The sequence below is a fragment of the Pongo abelii genome, chromosome 9, assembly GCF_028885655.2.
Source record: "Pongo abelii isolate AG06213 chromosome 9, NHGRI_mPonAbe1-v2.0_pri, whole genome shotgun sequence".
NCBI lineage: Eukaryota > Metazoa > Chordata > Mammalia > Primates > Hominidae > Pongo > Pongo abelii.
In genome coordinates this window covers 12,155,314-12,171,303 of record NC_071994.2, presented here as the reverse complement: position 1 = coordinate 12,171,303, position 15,990 = coordinate 12,155,314, and the positions used below count along the sequence as shown (strand labels likewise).

General features: G+C 48.7%; 1 protein-coding gene across 1 annotated transcript; it reads right to left on the bottom strand.

Annotated features, from left to right (window-relative positions):
- Positions 1–523: 523 nt before the first annotated feature.
- EEF1G (eukaryotic translation elongation factor 1 gamma) lies at positions 524–15,967 on the bottom strand. The gene is made up of 11 exons (XM_054524227.2): positions 15,655–15,967; positions 14,809–14,981; positions 13,565–13,723; positions 12,808–12,871; positions 12,510–12,652; positions 11,936–12,079; positions 8,315–8,444; positions 7,718–7,922; positions 1,206–1,378; positions 993–1,117; positions 524–761 (listed from the first exon to the last, which is right to left on the bottom strand). The coding sequence occupies exons 2-11, from the start codon at positions 14,818–14,820 to the stop codon at positions 603–605; spliced, it is 1,314 nt and encodes a 437-aa protein (XP_054380202.1). The 5' UTR covers positions 14,821–14,981; positions 15,655–15,967; the 3' UTR covers positions 524–602.
- Between the last annotated feature and the right edge of the window lie 23 nt (positions 15,968–15,990).

Here is a 15,990-nt window from a genome sequence, read left to right as displayed (position 1 = left end):
GGTGGGAAGATGGCTTGAGCCTGGGAGATGGAGGTTGAGCTGAGACTGCACCACTACACTCCAGCCTGGGCAACAGAGCCAGACCTTCACTGAAAAAAAACAAAGAAAAAGAAACTACAACCCTTGCATATTGTTAGCTACCTACCTCACAGGACGGTTACAGGAAATAATGTAAAGTTCCTTTGCACTCTGTGAATTATACATGTTAGCTCTTGTTATTAGCAGCTATTCTCTCCCTTCACTGGGAAAGGCCTGGAATCTGATCCCTAAGAATTAGGTAGTCACAAAGCCCCATGTCACTACCCGCCCCAACTGCTTCCGCTCTTTCCCATCTAGAAGACAGTCATCACCGTAGGAGGCAGGGTAATTAAAATCACAAGTGAACACGGGCCTCTATTTCTGTTCTTCTGAAGTCTTCTCTCCTGCATATCGAGGTACTGCGAACACAGAAAGCACCCTGCTTCAACATATCTACTCCCCTTGAAGACGCCACCACTCACAAAGGAGGCAGGACAGGAAAGGGTTCAATGTTCAGTTTCCTTTAATGACCCCCATTCTCCCTGAAGGGCAGGTGCAGGCAGCTAGGTGATGGCAAGAGATGTTCACTTGAAGATCTTGCCCTGATTGAAGGCTTTGCCCACATGCTGGAAGGCCCCCTCCCAGGAAAAGTACTCTCGAACCAGCGTCTGGGTCTCCTCGCTGCCAGGATCCAGTTTCCGCCATGTGTATGACTCGTAGTCCACCTGCCAATCTGGACTCAGCTGGGGATAAAAAGCCAGCATGTGGTCAAGTTATGAGACACCACCCCACACCTGTGTTACTTCCAGCTCAAACACATGTCATCAGACCCCAGGTCTCCTGTGAACATGAACTGCTCCTTCCTATAAGCATTCCTGAACCCTCCTCAACATCCATCAGCTCAGAAATACAACACAGTGCTTCCTATATCCCTGCCCCACCCTAAAGAGACTCCTCTCCTCCACCTTCCTCACCGGAAAGGCAAGCTCCTGGCCTCGGAAGACCCAGACTCCAGAAATGGAGCTGCTATTGTTGGTTCCAAAGAGGATGACACTGGCGAAGGCATTCTTCCTCAGCTTGTCCAGTCGCTGGAACATTCCTGAAGGGGCAAGGGAGAACATTCAGCCTTTGGAATCACAGCACTTGCTACACCTTGTTCTCCTTCCTTCTCAGACCCACTCTCTTACCAGTGATGAGATTGCAGCTCATGAAGGTCTGAGTGAGTTCTTCAGGGAAGCGATACTCTGAGTACCACAGGGACCAGCCGTCCTTATCAAAGTGCTCCCAGAAATATGGCAGTGCCACAGAGAGTGTGTCCTCATTGGAGTACTTGCGCTTAAATTCATCCAACACAAAGGTACTAAGAGGAAGAAAACACGGGGGTCAATCAATAAGGAGGAAGGTTGCCAGGCTAAGAGAAGTGAAGGGTGCTTTCACTTAAAATTTACTAATATAAAGGAAATGGTCATTGCGCTGGCAGATGTGTATGACCTTATGAGGGAAGAGAGCTCAAGGGGTTTGAACAGGGGCCTAGGACACCCCTCTGCATAAGTATGCAAGGCATGTGGAGGGTGGAACTCAAAAGTGGGACTCTGAGACCTGCCCCAGGAAGGGCATGGCTAACTGCTGCCCCCAGGTGGAGACAGAGTGAGGACTTCTTTTTCCCTGTTCAGGCCCTCCCCAGGCTGTTTTCCATGAACCACACTCAGTCACTGACTCACCCAAGTCTCTTCCCCCACAACCATACAGGCCTCTTCAGGTTACACAAGCCGTAACAGGAACGTAAGCAGCGAACATTCTCAAAGGGCCTCCACCCCAAATCTTACACCCATGTCCTTTAGTCCATCTCTGCCTATAAACAAGCTTTAGTCTTTTCCAAGGTTTTCCGATGCTGGAAAGCCCTTAGGTTCAGGTTATCTTAAAAGCAATCTGGCATACTGAGCCAAGAATGCTAGCATCAATATAGCAGAGGTCACTCCCTCCATGGTTGGTGCTCTATTTTCTTTCTTTCCAATTATAAACATATATACTGGCCAGACGCGGTGGCTCACGCCTGTAATCCCAGTACTTTCGGAGGCCAAGGCAGGTGGATCACCTCAGGTCAGGAGTTCAAGCCCAGCCTGACCAACAAGGTGAAACCCCGTTTCTACTAAAAATACAAAAGTTAGCTGGGCGTGGTGGCAGGCTGAGACAGGAGAACAGCTTGAACCCAAGAGGCGGAGGTTGCAGTGAGCAGAGATCACGCCACTGCACTCCAGCCTGGGCGATAGAGGAAGAGTCCTGTCTGGGGGGGAAAAAAATGGCCAGGCAGGGTGGCTCACACCTGTAATCCCAACACTTTGGGAGGCCGAGGCGGGCGGATCACGAGGTCAAGAGATCAAGACCATCCTGGCCAACATGGTGAAAACCCATCTCTACTAAAAAAAAAAGAAAAAAAAAATTGGTGGCACACGCCTGTAGTCCCAGCTACTCGGGAGGCAGAGGGAGAAGACTCACTCGAACCCAGGAGACAGAGGCTGCAGTGAGCCGAAATTGCACTCCAGCCTGGCAACAGAGGAAGACTCCGTCCCCAAAACAAAAAACAAAAAACACATATATGTGTGTGTGTATACATGTGTGAAATGCCTAACCTTGTTTTTACTCTAACTCGCTACTTTGAATCTTCCCTGTTTGTCTCTTTAATCAAGTAGCCTTGCTTCTCATGTAAATACGACTCTCTCTAGCTGGGAAAGCTGGACAAACTCCAATTGACCCCTTAATTTACAAGACACTAAGGGCTCCTTACCCAACCCCCTTCCGCAAGGAGCTGACCTGTGTAAGCAGATCTTCAGCATTTCAAAGGAGCCCAATTAACTGATAAGGTACTGGTACAAACAATGTATGAAGTTCCCAGGATTTTTCTCAAAGAGATAACAACATAAAGCCTTGAGTTCGTGTCCAGCATAGCCCCTATATCTAATTATAATGAAGGATTTAGAGCCCTGCACCTGGTACCCTTGCTCTTTTTGTAACCATTTGTCTTTTAAATTGTTTATCTCTGTAACCATTTTGCTTCTTTTGATTCTTGCATGTTTTTACTTCTGTAAAATTATTGCATTTGAGTTCCCCTCCCCTTCCTAAACCAAGGTATAAAAGTTAATCAAGCCCCTTCCTCCGGGCAGAGAGAATTTTTAAGCGTTAGCCGTCTCTCGGTCACCAGCTAATAAAGGATTCTTAATTCGTCTCAAAGTGTGGTGTTTTCTCTAACTCACTCAGGTACAACATGTGTGTGTATATATGTGTGTGTGTGCATATACATACATATATATATATATGCTGACTGAAGAAAATCACCTATAATGCCAACAAACAGGATAATCTTTTTTTTGTTTTGTTTTGTTTTTTTGAGATGGAGTCTCCCCCTGTTGCCCAGGCTGGAATGCAGTGGTGTGATCTTGGCTCACTGCAACCTCCACCTACCGGGTACAAGCGATTCTCCTGCCTCAGCCTCCCAAGTAGTGGGATTACAGGCACGTGCCACTACGCCCAGCTAATTTTTGTATTTCTAGTAGAGACGGGGTTTCACTATGTTGGTCAGGCTGGTCTTGAACTCTTGACCTCGTGGTCCGCCCGCCTCAGCCTCCCAAAGTGCTGGGATTACAGGCGTGAGCCACCGCGCCCCCAGCCCAGGATAATCTTTTATGTATTTTCCTATAGCCTTTGATTTTTCAAGGATGTAGCCATGACATATGCAGTTTTGTGCTTATACTTTGTTGTTACTGTGACATCCTATCCATGCTGTTAAGAATTCTTCCAGCCTGGGAAATATAGCGAGACCCTGTCTCTACAAAAAAAATTTGAAAATTAGCTGGGAGCTGGGCACCGTGGCTCACGCCTGTAATCCCAGCTACTCAGAAGGCTGAAGCAAGAGAATTGCTTGAATCCGGGAGGCAGAGGTTGCTGTGAGCCGAGATCACACCACTGCACTCCAGCCTGGGAGACAGAGCAAGACCCTGTCAAAAAAACAAGACAATTTTTTTTTTTTCCTTGAGACAGAGTCTAGCTCTGCTGCCCAGGCTGCAGTGCAGTGGCGCGATCTCGGTTCACTGCAGGCTCCGCCTCCCGGGTTCACGCCATTCTCCAACCTCAGCCTCCCGAGTAGCTGGGACTACAGGCGCCCGCCACCGCGCCCAGCTAATTTTTTGTATTTTTAGTAGAGACGGGGTTTCACCGTGTTAGCCAGGATGGTCTCAATCTCCTGACCTCGTGATCCGCCCACCTCGGCCTTCCAAAGTGCTGGGATCACAGGCGTGAGCCACCGTGCCCGGCCTAAAACAAAACAATTCTTTGCACTAGCGGTCCCAGCTACTCAGGAGGCTGAGGTAGAAAGACCACCTGAGATCAGGAGTTGGACACCGGACTAAGCAACATAGCAAGACCCTACCTCAAAAACAGAATTCTTTGCAAACATTTTAATGGCCCAACAATCTTCTAATGCAGGATTGTGCCATAAATCTACTAAACACTGAATATTAAACTGAATGTGTAGCTGGTTCTATTGTTCATAGCATAAATACTGCCACGAGTATTCCAATTTCACTCAATTCTTATAACCCATGAGTTACCAACTGTTACCCTGACCCTCCCCTCTCTTTACAGATGAGACCAAGTAGAATGACCTGTCCAAGATTACACTATAGCAAAGCAGAGGATCTGTCCTTTAACCCTAGGTCCCAGGTTCCTTTCCAAATGCATAAGAGACCTCATCTGAGGAGCCTTAAAACCTCAACCACACCAAAAGTGGGGCTGGGAATTTTTTCACATCCTCCTGAACTGTTCAAGCTATTTGTTTTGAGACAGGCTCTTGCTCAGTCACCCAAGTGCAGGGGCATAATCATGGCTCACTGCAGCCTCAACCTCCTGGGCTCAAGTGACCCTCTCACCTCAGCCTGCCAAGTAGTGTGAGCCACCGCACTTGACCTAGCTGGGTCTTAAAAGAACTAGAATTAAAACCTGGACATTGAATAGTCTTGGTCTTTTAGGATATCACTTTTATGACATTAAAAACATTGGGGGAGCCAGGGGCGGTGGCTCACTCCTGTAATCCCAGTACCTTGGGAGGCCAAGGCAGGTGGATTGCCTGAGGTCAGGAGTTTGAGACTAGCCTGACCAACATGGTGAAACCCCGTCTCTACTAAAAATACAAAAATTAGCCAGGCATGGTGGTGTGCACCTGCAATCCCAGCTACTCGGGAGGCTGAGGCAGAAGAATTGCTTCAACCTGGGAGGCGGAGACTGCAGTGAGCCGAGATCACACCACTGTACTTCAACCTGGGCAACAGAGTGAGACTGTCTCACCAAAAAAAAAAAAAAAAAAAAAAAGCCGGGAGCAGTGGCTCACATCTGCAATCCCAATCCCAGCAGTTTGGGAGGCGGAGGCAGAGGCGGGCGGATCACAAGGTCAGGAGTTCAAGACCAGCCTGCCCAGCATGGTAAAACCCCGTCTCTGCTAAAAATACAAAAAATTAGTCGGGCAAGGTGGTGCGCGCCTGTAGTCCCAGCTACTCAAGAGGCTGAGGCAGAAGAACTGCTTGAACCCGGCAGGTGGAGGTTGCAGTGAGCCAAGATTGCGCCCCTGCACCCCAGCCTGGGCGACAGAGCCAGACTCCATCTCAAAAAAAAAAAAAAAAAAAAGGGCCGGGCACGCTGGCTCACACCTGTAATCCCAGCACTTTGAGAGGCTGAGGTGGGTGGATCACGAGCTCAAGAGATTGAGACCATCCTAGCTAACACGGTGAAACTCCGTCTTTACTAAAAATACAAAACATTCGCCAGCCGTGGTGGCACGCATCTGTAGTTGTAGTCCCAGCTACTCAGGAGGCTGAGGCAGGAAAATCGCTTGAACTGGGGAGGCGGAGGTTGCAGTGAGCCGAGATCACACCACTGCACTCCAGCCTGGGTGACAGAATGAGACTCCGTCTCCAAACAAACAAACAAAAAAACAAAAAACACAACAAAAAGGAGCCAGGTACAGTGGCTCACACCTGTAATTCCAGCACTTTGAGAGGCCAAGGATCGCTTGAGCCCAGGAGTTTGTGACCAGCCTGGGCAACATAGTGAGACCTAGTCTCTACAAATAATAAAAAACTAGCTGGGTGTGGTGGTGTGTGCCTTTGTCCCAGCTACTCCAGAGGCTGAGGTGGGAGGATCGCTTGAGTCCAGGAGGTCAAGACTGCAGTGAGCCGTGATCACGCTACTGCACTCCAGACTGGACAACAAAGTAAAACCCTGTTTCAAAAAAAAAAAAACTTGGGGAAAGCATTTCTGGCAGCCTTGTAGGGCATCATGGTAACCCAATAAATAGACATTAAAAAACATTCCCAAAACCATGTTAAGAAAATGTAAAGTTTATTAAATAAAGATTTTAAGTTTACTACTGCCTCATTTATTTCCTGCCCAGAGTACTGACCTACTATCTGTGAAAATCTCTAGCTAATAATTAACAACATCTGAGTTACAACACAATATGTAATTTGGGTTAGTTATCATGACCTATTTACACACACCAAAAATCCTGCTCACTCTTGACCTGCACCTGTGCTAAATTCAAGGAAAATCACTAGTTCAAAAAATACATCTTTAAAGAGCGCCTGCGTCTGGATGGAGCCTTCCTGTCTTGTACAAAGTACCCGGGAGTAAGAACTTTCAGCAATACCCCAAGTTGCTCCCATCCATCAGTGCAATGCTTGTAATTCACAATTCTATGCACAGCTACTGTGTCCCTACCAGTGGGTGCTCCTTTAGGCTGGTTCACCCTGTATCCAAGCCATTACAAAATGGGAGAGGGTCAAATGTAAACGCTAGCAGACCAAGCAGTGAAAAGATGAACGGCTTTGGAAATAACAGGGTGAGTGGGAGGAAAAAGTACAGAGAAAGAGGAGTTCCAAAGCAAAGTGACCACAGAATATATATTTCTCATACTGCTTGAACTCCCAATAAAATGACTTGGAGCAGTGATAGAAGAAAGACTCCATCCCAGAGAACTGGGCAAGCACTCAGTGTCCTACATTTTTCATGCCAAAAATCTCGCTTTTGCAATATTATTTCTTCCAAGAACCCCTACCTTTAACTGAAAAAAGGATACACAGGACACCTACTTTCTTCTACTTGGGGACTTAACTCTACCCAGTTGTGGAAAAATGAACTAGACAGACACTACTTAGCTATGATCTTCATCCTTTTTCTTAATGAGCAATTTTTGTACAGTCTGATTCAGCAAAACAGAAAACAAAACAATTCAAAGGACCCTGCTCTGGCAGCCACTATCTCCGCACAGCCGGCCACGCAGCGTGACGCAAGGCTCTCTGCACTTTCTTCCTCCCCACGCCTCTCCCTGTATTTGTTCTCAGAGCTCTCAAATGATCAAATGAGCTTGCTCAAAACCAATTTACCACTATATCAAAATCTGTTCCTGTCTTTGTTGGAATAGGAGTTCAATCTTCCCCAGTACTGGCTGTACTTGGAACTTGCTCTCCACAATCAAAATTTGCCCAATTCCTGATGATCAGCCCAGAAAGCTGCTTTATTTGCAACTAAAATATACCTTTAACTTTATATGGACAACCTAAAATTCTGGCTCTAGCTGTGTGTGAGGGGGGACATACAGAGGTGAGAACAGGCCTTCTTTGGTCCCACACCCTCCACCCTCCAATATCCTTACCTCTTGGGCAGGTGAGCGAAGGGGTCCTTGGCCTTGGGCTCAGCAGCCAGCGCCTGCTCACATTCATCCATCTCCTCCTCAGGAGCAGGGGCAGCTGCCTTTTTCTCCTCCTTCCGCTCAGCCTGGGGCTTCTGCTTCTCTTCCCGTGAACCCTTCTCTTTCCGTGGTGTGTCCTTTTTAGGTTGGGTCTCTGCAAACTTTTTAGCTGGTGCAGAGGAAGGCAGGAAAGTGAATGAATGTTCTGCCTCTTTCCACACCCCTCCAAAACCACACAGAGCAAGCAGGGTAACAGAGGAAACTGACGAATGGGACAAGTAAGGAACCTAGGCCCCAGACTGCTCATCAGTTCACTGTATGTCCTCCAGCAAGAACACACTCAGCAACAAATACTTTATATCGCAACTCTATATAGTAATACAAATTAGTCAGGGTATGAGTGTATACGAAACAAATTGCACATAATATTAGCTACCACATTGACACCCTACATTCTGCAGGTCCCCATAACCCAAAAGCAAGACAGGAAATCAAGGGGTTGATGCAGAGCAAACCAGACCCTGATCCTGGCCATATGCCTCCCGATCTCCTCAGACTCACCATCAAACTGGGCCATCTTCTCACACAGTTTCACTTCCCCCAAGACAGCCCGGAACTGGGGCTGGTTAATGCAGGTGAGGAACCAGCGGTTGGTATTGGGAAAGGCCTGGCGGAAAGAAGGCTCTAGAACCTGCCAGGACATAAGGGTGGAAACAAAGTCAGTGGAAAGGCCCTGAAGAGTTCTGTTCACAGCAAGAGCCCTTGCTCTGCCTAAGTCCCAGTGCTCACCTTCTCTTCAAACCCTATAGACAACAGCTTCATACAACATCATCCTTCCCTGGATTACTTCCCATTTCTTCATTTTTTTTTATTTTTTATTTTTTTTTGAGACAGAGTCTCGCTCTGTTGCCCAGGCTGGGGTGCAATGGTGTGATCTCAGCTCACTGCAGCCTCCGCCGCCTTTCAAGTGATTCTCGTGCCTCAGCCTCCCGTGCCTTAGCCTTCTGAGTAGCTGGGACTACAGCTGCCTGCCACCACGCCCAGCTAATTTTTGTACTTTTAGTAGAGATGGGGTTTCACCCTGTTGGCCAGGCTGTTCTCGAACTCTACCTCAAGTGAGATTACAGTAATCCCAGCACTTTGGGAGGCCGAGGCGGGCGGATCACAAGGTCAGGAGATCAAACCATCCTGGCTAACACGGTGAAACCCCCGTCTCTACCAAAAATAAAAAAATTAGCTGGGCGTGGTGGCGGGCAGCTGTAGTCCCAGCTACTCGGGAGGCTAAGGCAGGAGAATGGCGTGAACCCGGGAGGCGGAGCTTGCAGTGAGCGGAGATCGCAGCACTGCATTCCAGCTTGGGTGACAGAGTGAGACTCTGTCTCAAAAAAAAAAAAAAAAAAATAGCCGGGCATGGTGGCACGCGCCTGTAGTCCCAGCTACTCCAGAGGCTGAGGCAGGAGACTCACTTAAACCCAGGAGGTGGAGGTTGCAGTGAACCGAGATCACACCACTGCACTCCAGCTTGGGTGACAGAGTGAGACTCCGTCTCGAAAAAGAAAAAAAAAAATTTTAATAGAGATGGGGTCTCACTATGTTGCCCAGGCTTATCTTGAACTCACATGCTTAAGCAATCCTCCTGCCCTGGCCTCCTAAAGTGCTGGGATTACTGGTGTGAGCCACCACACCTGGCCTCCATTTCTTTTTCTAATCTTTTTTTTCAGTGCAGTCCAGTTTAATGGATGGATGCTTGGGTCCATCCTCCATTTAGGAGTAGGAGTAATAATTGTCTTGCTCTTTTACAAAACTATTTCAGATCTACTGTTTCCAATCTTTTAAATTTCACATGTCAGCCAGGAGCGGTGGCTCACGCCTATAATCCCAGCACTTTGGGAGGCCGAGGCGGGCGGATCACCTGAGGTCAGGAGTTCGAGACCAGCCTGGCAAACACGGTGAAACTCCGTCTCTACTAAAAATACAAAAATCAGCCAGGCATGGTTGCACATGCCCGTAATCCCAGCTACTCAGGAGGCTGAGGCAAGAGAATCGCTTGAACCCGGGAGGCAGAGGTTGCAGTGGGCCAAGATCGCGCCATCACACTCCGGCCTGGGGGACAAGCGTGAGACTTCGTCTCAAAAAAAAAAAAAAAAAAAAAAAAAAAAAAAAAGATTGAGACCCACAGAGGGCTATCGAGGACTTATTTTGCCAAATAAAATCTAAACACTATAGGTATTTACTATCTACATTGGCCATACTACACACACACACACACACACACACACACACACACACACACACACACACACACACACACACACACACACACACACACACACACACACACACACACACACACACACACACACACACACACCCATCAAACTTCAGAAAGTAAAGAACATTCAAAGAAAATATTCAAACGCATTTAGAATAATGGACAGTCCTGGCTGGGCGTGGTGGCTCATGCCTGCAATCCCAGCACTTGGAAGGCCGAGGGGCCTGAGGTCTTCAGGAGGTCCTGAGGTCCTCAGGAGATCAAGACCAGCCTGACCAACATGGCAAAACCCCGTCTCTGCTAAAAATACAAAATTAGCCGGGTTTGGTGGCGCATGCCTGTAATCCCAGCTACTTGGGAGGCTGAGGCAGGAGAATCGCTTGAACCTGGGAGGTGGAGGTTGCAATGAGCCAAGATCATGCCACTGCACTCAAGCCTGGGTGACAGAGCAAGACTCCGTCAAAAAAATAAATAAATAAATACATAAATAATGGACAGTCCTTCAAATTAAACTTAGTGTCTGGAGTATTAGCCGTGGTCAAAGAAAAATAAGAATGAACAGCTTCAGGTAGAACTGTCATTTTTTAGTTTGCAAAGACCAGAAGAGGAAAAAAAATCTTGTCATGGAAACAGAACACAGCAGTCAGAGTGCTGGTTCCACAGTACTTGGGTTCAAATTCTACTCTACAACTTACTAGATTCACTAAGATGATCCCCATGAGGCCCCTGGCACAGGATCTGGCATGCAGTAAGTGTTTTTTCCTTTGCTCTGATCACATTACTATTCTGGACCAGCATGAGTCCAAGAGCTTTTATTTGGAAACCAGTGACTTGTCATTCTTTTTTGACCCAATAACCTTGACGGTGATTATTACTGCCCTGATTTTATAGACTGCAAAGAGTAAAAAACAGGACTAAAGGAATTCACCCGCATATAACCCCTTACCTACATTGGTAAACAATAAAGCCAAGGCTTGAACCTGTATCTGTCTCCAAAAGAGCTTAAAGAGCTTTTTTTTTTTTTGAGATGGAGTCTCGCTCTTGTCCCCCAGGCTGGAGCACAGTAGCTGGATCTTGGCTCACTGCTACCTCCACCTCCTGGGTTCAAGCCATTCTCCTGCCTCAGCCTCCCAAATAGCTGGGATTACAGGCGCCTACCACCACGCCCGGCTAATTTTCGTATTTTTAATAGAGACCGGGTTTCGCCATGCTGGCCAGGATGGTCTCAACCCCCTGACCGCAAGTGATCCACCTGCCTAGGCCTCCCAAAGTGCTGGGATTATAGGTGTTAGACACAGTGCCAGGCCTGCCTCCAAAAAGATCTTAATGCTGAAGCTACCATCATGACCTCTGTCTTCACAACTAAGAATAACCAATCTTCCCAGGAAATATGGCAACAAACTAAACATCTTAGCTGCCAAATAGAAACTAAAGGCAAGACATTACCCAGCTTCTTAAGAGAATGGAAAGCGAGTGATGGCACTCAGTCCTGGGATTCCTGGCTGTTTTTTGTTTGTTTTGACACGAAGTCTCACTCTCACCCAGGCTGGAGTGCAGTGGGGCGATCTCTGCTCACTGCAACCTCCACCTCCCAGATTCAAGTGATTCTTGTGCCTCAGCCTCCCAAGTAGCTGGGGCTATAGGTGCGCGCCACCACACCTGGCGAATTTTTTGTATTTTTAGTAGAGACGGGGTTTTACCATGTTGGCCAGGCTGGTCTCAAACTCCTGACCTCAGGTGATCTGCCTACCTCGGCCCCCCAGTGTGCTTGGATTACAGGCATGAGCCACTGCACCCAGCTCTAGCTGTTTTCCAAGTCCTCAGCAGAATACACGGTAACCTAGATACCTTGTCACTTTGTTTCTAATCCCCATCTACCCACTGCCAAATGGATTTTCCATAAACTTCACCTGCTTGTAGAGCCACAACAGGGTGCAGACAACTGTGATGTCAGCCAATGTCACTCGTTCGCCCACCAGAAAAGTCCTCGTCTTCAAGTAAGCATCCAGCAGCCCCAGAATTCGCCTCACTTCCTCCTTTGCATTCTCAGTGGCCTAGTGATTCAACATGATAAAACTCATCAGTGGGTACCAATCCCTTTCCCTCACCCCCCCATTAATAGAACTAAGAGGGCTATTTCACCAAGAAGTCTGAGCTCACCCTCACCCTCTTTCAATGGAGGCAGATCCTAGGATCATTCTAAATGTATTACAAACAAAAGAACTTCAGAGGTCCTCTGGTCCAGCCACCCCCTTACCATTTGGTATAATCTCTTCACAGCAGTAATCCCTCTTCTGATCACTCATGACAGACACTTCCTCCAACAACTGCCCACTGCTTCAAACTCGTACCCTAGAGATTACGTCTTCTCATTGCCTACATATCCTTGGCATCTTTTTTTCAACCTATTTTATTTCTTACTCCCAATACCCAGGAGCTGATGCCACCCCTGCCCCTGGCTTCTCTCAAAGTTCCAAGGCTCACCTGTTTGTTGTGGTGCATGATGCCCAAGGTGGGGAACACCCAGGTACTGGCTGGGGGCACTATATCAGAATCAGCAAAGCTCACCCACTGCACCACCTGGGCTGCTGCCTCTGGAGTACTTCCCCGCAGCTCCTCATTGCTCACTGCAGAGGCAGAACACAAAGGTCAGAACTCTGGGGGAATGCCAACACCAGTCCAGGTCCTGGAGAATTCCTTCATATCCACCCCCGCTCACACTCATCCTCTCCTACACCCTCACCTCCAAATTCTCCCATTCCCATATATCCCTGCAAATTACCATAGTAGGCAATGGCGTTGCTCTCAAACACACAGAATCCATCATCACCCTCAAATGCTGGGACCTGGGGACAAAGCAGTGAAAAGATAAGGTAAAACACACAAAATTTCTCCCTAACCAGTATCAGGAGCCGAACTGCTTTGAAAATACTTATATAAGGCTGACAATCCTCACTATCCAAACTCTCGATACTATCTGATACTCAAGAACCATAAATAAATACTTCAAGAACTTGGCCTCCTTTGCAATCTGAATTCACAATGTTAACTAGGAAGCCCAACAGATTTGAATATTACAGGATATTTGTATGAAATCTCTGGATCAAACAAGCAGAAGGCCAAAAGCCAGTCCTGTATCAATGTCTGTATCAGTTAAAGTATTAGTGTGTGACCCAGACCCACACAGCACTTCATCTCCTCCATTCTTAGCATGTTTCTTCACCTATCTCTATAAACCCCTTGGGGTAAGAATCCTGCTCATAACAGATACCTGATATATTTGCACTGAAAATGCTTAGTCAAAACTCATTCTCTTTCCCACAAAGTAAACTCGTGAATTTTATACAGTCACAGAATAACTGTATTTTTTTTTCACAACTAGATGTGAATCTATACTTATCTCAAAATAAAATCACCGAAATATTGAAGAAAATAACATGGGAAGCTCCCTTTTAGAGATGGGGGCCATCTCCAGAGTGACAGAATCCCAAGGCCTTGGTTTCTCAGAACCGAAGGATGCTCCCCATCTCCCAACTCACCTTGCCGGCAGGAAATTTGCGGAGAAATTCAGGGGTGCGATTGGTTTGGCCAAAATGGAAGTGGGGTGGTGCGGAGAGCACGCGGACCTGAGCCCCGCTGTACTGAGCAGCGATGAGAGCCTTGAAGGCCCTCCAGTTTTCAGGATACGTGTACAGGGTCTATGGGAGAAAGAGAGGGACAAAATTAATGAGTAGAAGGGTCCCAGTCCTTAATGCCACTCCCCAGGATGACTTTCTTGAATAATCCCAATGTGTTCAACTCACCCTTTTACTTCCTCTGGTGAACCAAGTCCTTTAGTACTTGTCATATGTAATCAGAATCCTCCGAAATACCAAGAACAGAACTACACACCAACTGCTAAATAAAGCTTGTTGACAGATTTGACCTTCCCTAAGGACACCTCCAGAAGTATTCTCTTCCCCTCAAATCTATCTCCAAGAAATCCAGAACTTCTAGCTCCATCAGACTCCATCTGCCTACAAACATACTCCCCTCCCTTCCCGGAGCCCTCGTTTCATTCATTGATGGTTCCGAGCGCCTGCCTACTCTACCGCTCAGCTGCTCACCGCTTCAAAAGCATCGTCCTGTCTCTAAGGCTCGCACAACGATCGAGAGATTTCTAGTTCCCCTCAGAATAGCCAGAGATAGGGGATGGCATGCCATCTTCTTAAATCAACTCCTCTCCCTCAAAAGGCTTTCTTTCCGTGTCGCGCATACCATCCCTCCGGTCCCGTCCCGCAACGAGTTCCCCGGCGTTGCCTTCTCTATTAAGCGGGCCAGCGGAGTCCAATTGGTCTGACTTCACTGTCCGGAGAATCCTCTCGCTCCCAAACCTCCCTGAGAGACGACCTTTAACCGTGCCAGCCGGACCTGCCTACAAAGACCCTCCTCTTCAACCTGTCCCCAGTGTTACTCCACAAAACGGTCACAGAAGTTCGTCAACCTGCCCAGATACCACGCCTCAAAGCGGCAATAGAGCCGAACCCCTTTTTCAGGCTTCGGACGACCCAGACCCGGCATCTCTTTTCTCCTCTTCCCCAGACCCTTCCACCTCTGGCCTCCGAGAGCCCCAGCCTCAGTTCCCCTCCAGGCCCGAGGAACCCTACTCTCCAGCAGTACAGTCTGTAGACCCCGAATCAGTTCCCCACTCAGCCTCAGAACTCCTCTGGCGCCGACTGGCCCCACTCGGGCAAAGGATGGCGGTGGATAGGATGACCCGAACCACCAGAGCCGGCAAACTTACCCCAGCCGCCATGGTGATTCCGCAAAGAAAGGGGGTGGGGTTCTCGGCGCTGCCGCAAAGTAAGCCGCCCGGGAGAGAAGGGAGGGGGAAAGAGGAGAGCCGTGGAGAAACAGCAGCCGAAAAGCGAGGACGAAACAGAGGACATACGTACGACAGTTCGGTATCCAGTGGCGCTGAAATGGAAAAAGAACGGGGTGGGTGGGGCCTGCTGGCCAGCGCGGAAAAAGCTCGCGCCTGCGCATTGGAGCTCTTGACTGGCCCGCCCCTCAGGTGCAGCGGGCCAATCGGAGTCTAGACGTGGAGGTAGACCGCGTGGAGGGCGGGGAAGCTGTGAGAACCCGCTGGAAAAGCCGCGAGTTCTCGGCTACGTGGCGCGGCTGTCGGCCCTGCGCTGCCAGTGCTACTGGGAGCGTCCCCCTCTGGCCCGCCCAGGGACAAGTGACTTGATGGTAGATTTTGCCAAGCCCCTCACATGATTCTGTGAAACTCATGGGAGCGAGGAACAGCTGCTGCGCGGAGGTGGCAGTGTGTGTGCCAAATCCCTTTAGTTCCTGCTCTGCTTTTCCTCCAGAAAGGGATGAGCGTCTAACAGGGGCCCCGGTCTGAACCCGCCTGCCAAAGTGAGGTTTGCTCACATCCAACCCTTTACAGCTCCAGGGTGCTGTTACTGCGAGCAGGGCACCGGCCCTCCGGCCCGAAGCAGGGCAGGGACATGAGGGAGAACGCGCCCTGTCCCTCCCACCTCCTCCGGACTCGGACTCTGGAGGGGCTGACGCTGGAAGACCTGACATCGTCGCTTCTGGTGTTCACGGCTTTTGACCCATGTTCAGGTTTGAAATCTCTTACCCGATTTAAGAACGGGATGAACTCTCCTCGTTTAAAGGAGAGAATGAAGAACCCTGAACGCAAATCTCCGTCCTTGTCCGCATAAATCTGAGGCGACAGGAAGAATGTGGAGGCAAACCTGGCTCTTCTCAGTACTGCTCGAGCCACCCACCGCTCTGCCATTCAGGAACTCTGCGCAGGTGCCAGGTGCCACGCGCGGTGCTGCCCCCGCACTCCCCTCGAGCTGTGCGAACTGTAGAAAGGAGAAGCTGCTGGGGTGGAGAGCAGCAGGGAGAGACCCATGTTCGGGATCAGACGAGAGCAGCTGCATGAAGTTCTGGGGGAGGGGAAGGAGGA

What these genes read in the sequence shown, in the direction of transcription:
- EEF1G (XM_054524227.2), bottom strand. An exon ending in TTCGCTCACCTGCCCAAGAG is followed by an intron (nt 1,379 to 7,717) that starts GTAAGGATATTG and finishes TCTTCCTCTTAG; the next exon opens with TACCTTTGTGTTGGATGAAT. An exon ending in GCCAGGAGCTTGCCTTTCCG is followed by an intron (nt 762 to 992) that starts GTGAGGAAGGTG and finishes TTTTATCCCCAG; the next exon opens with CTGAGTCCAGATTGGCAGGT.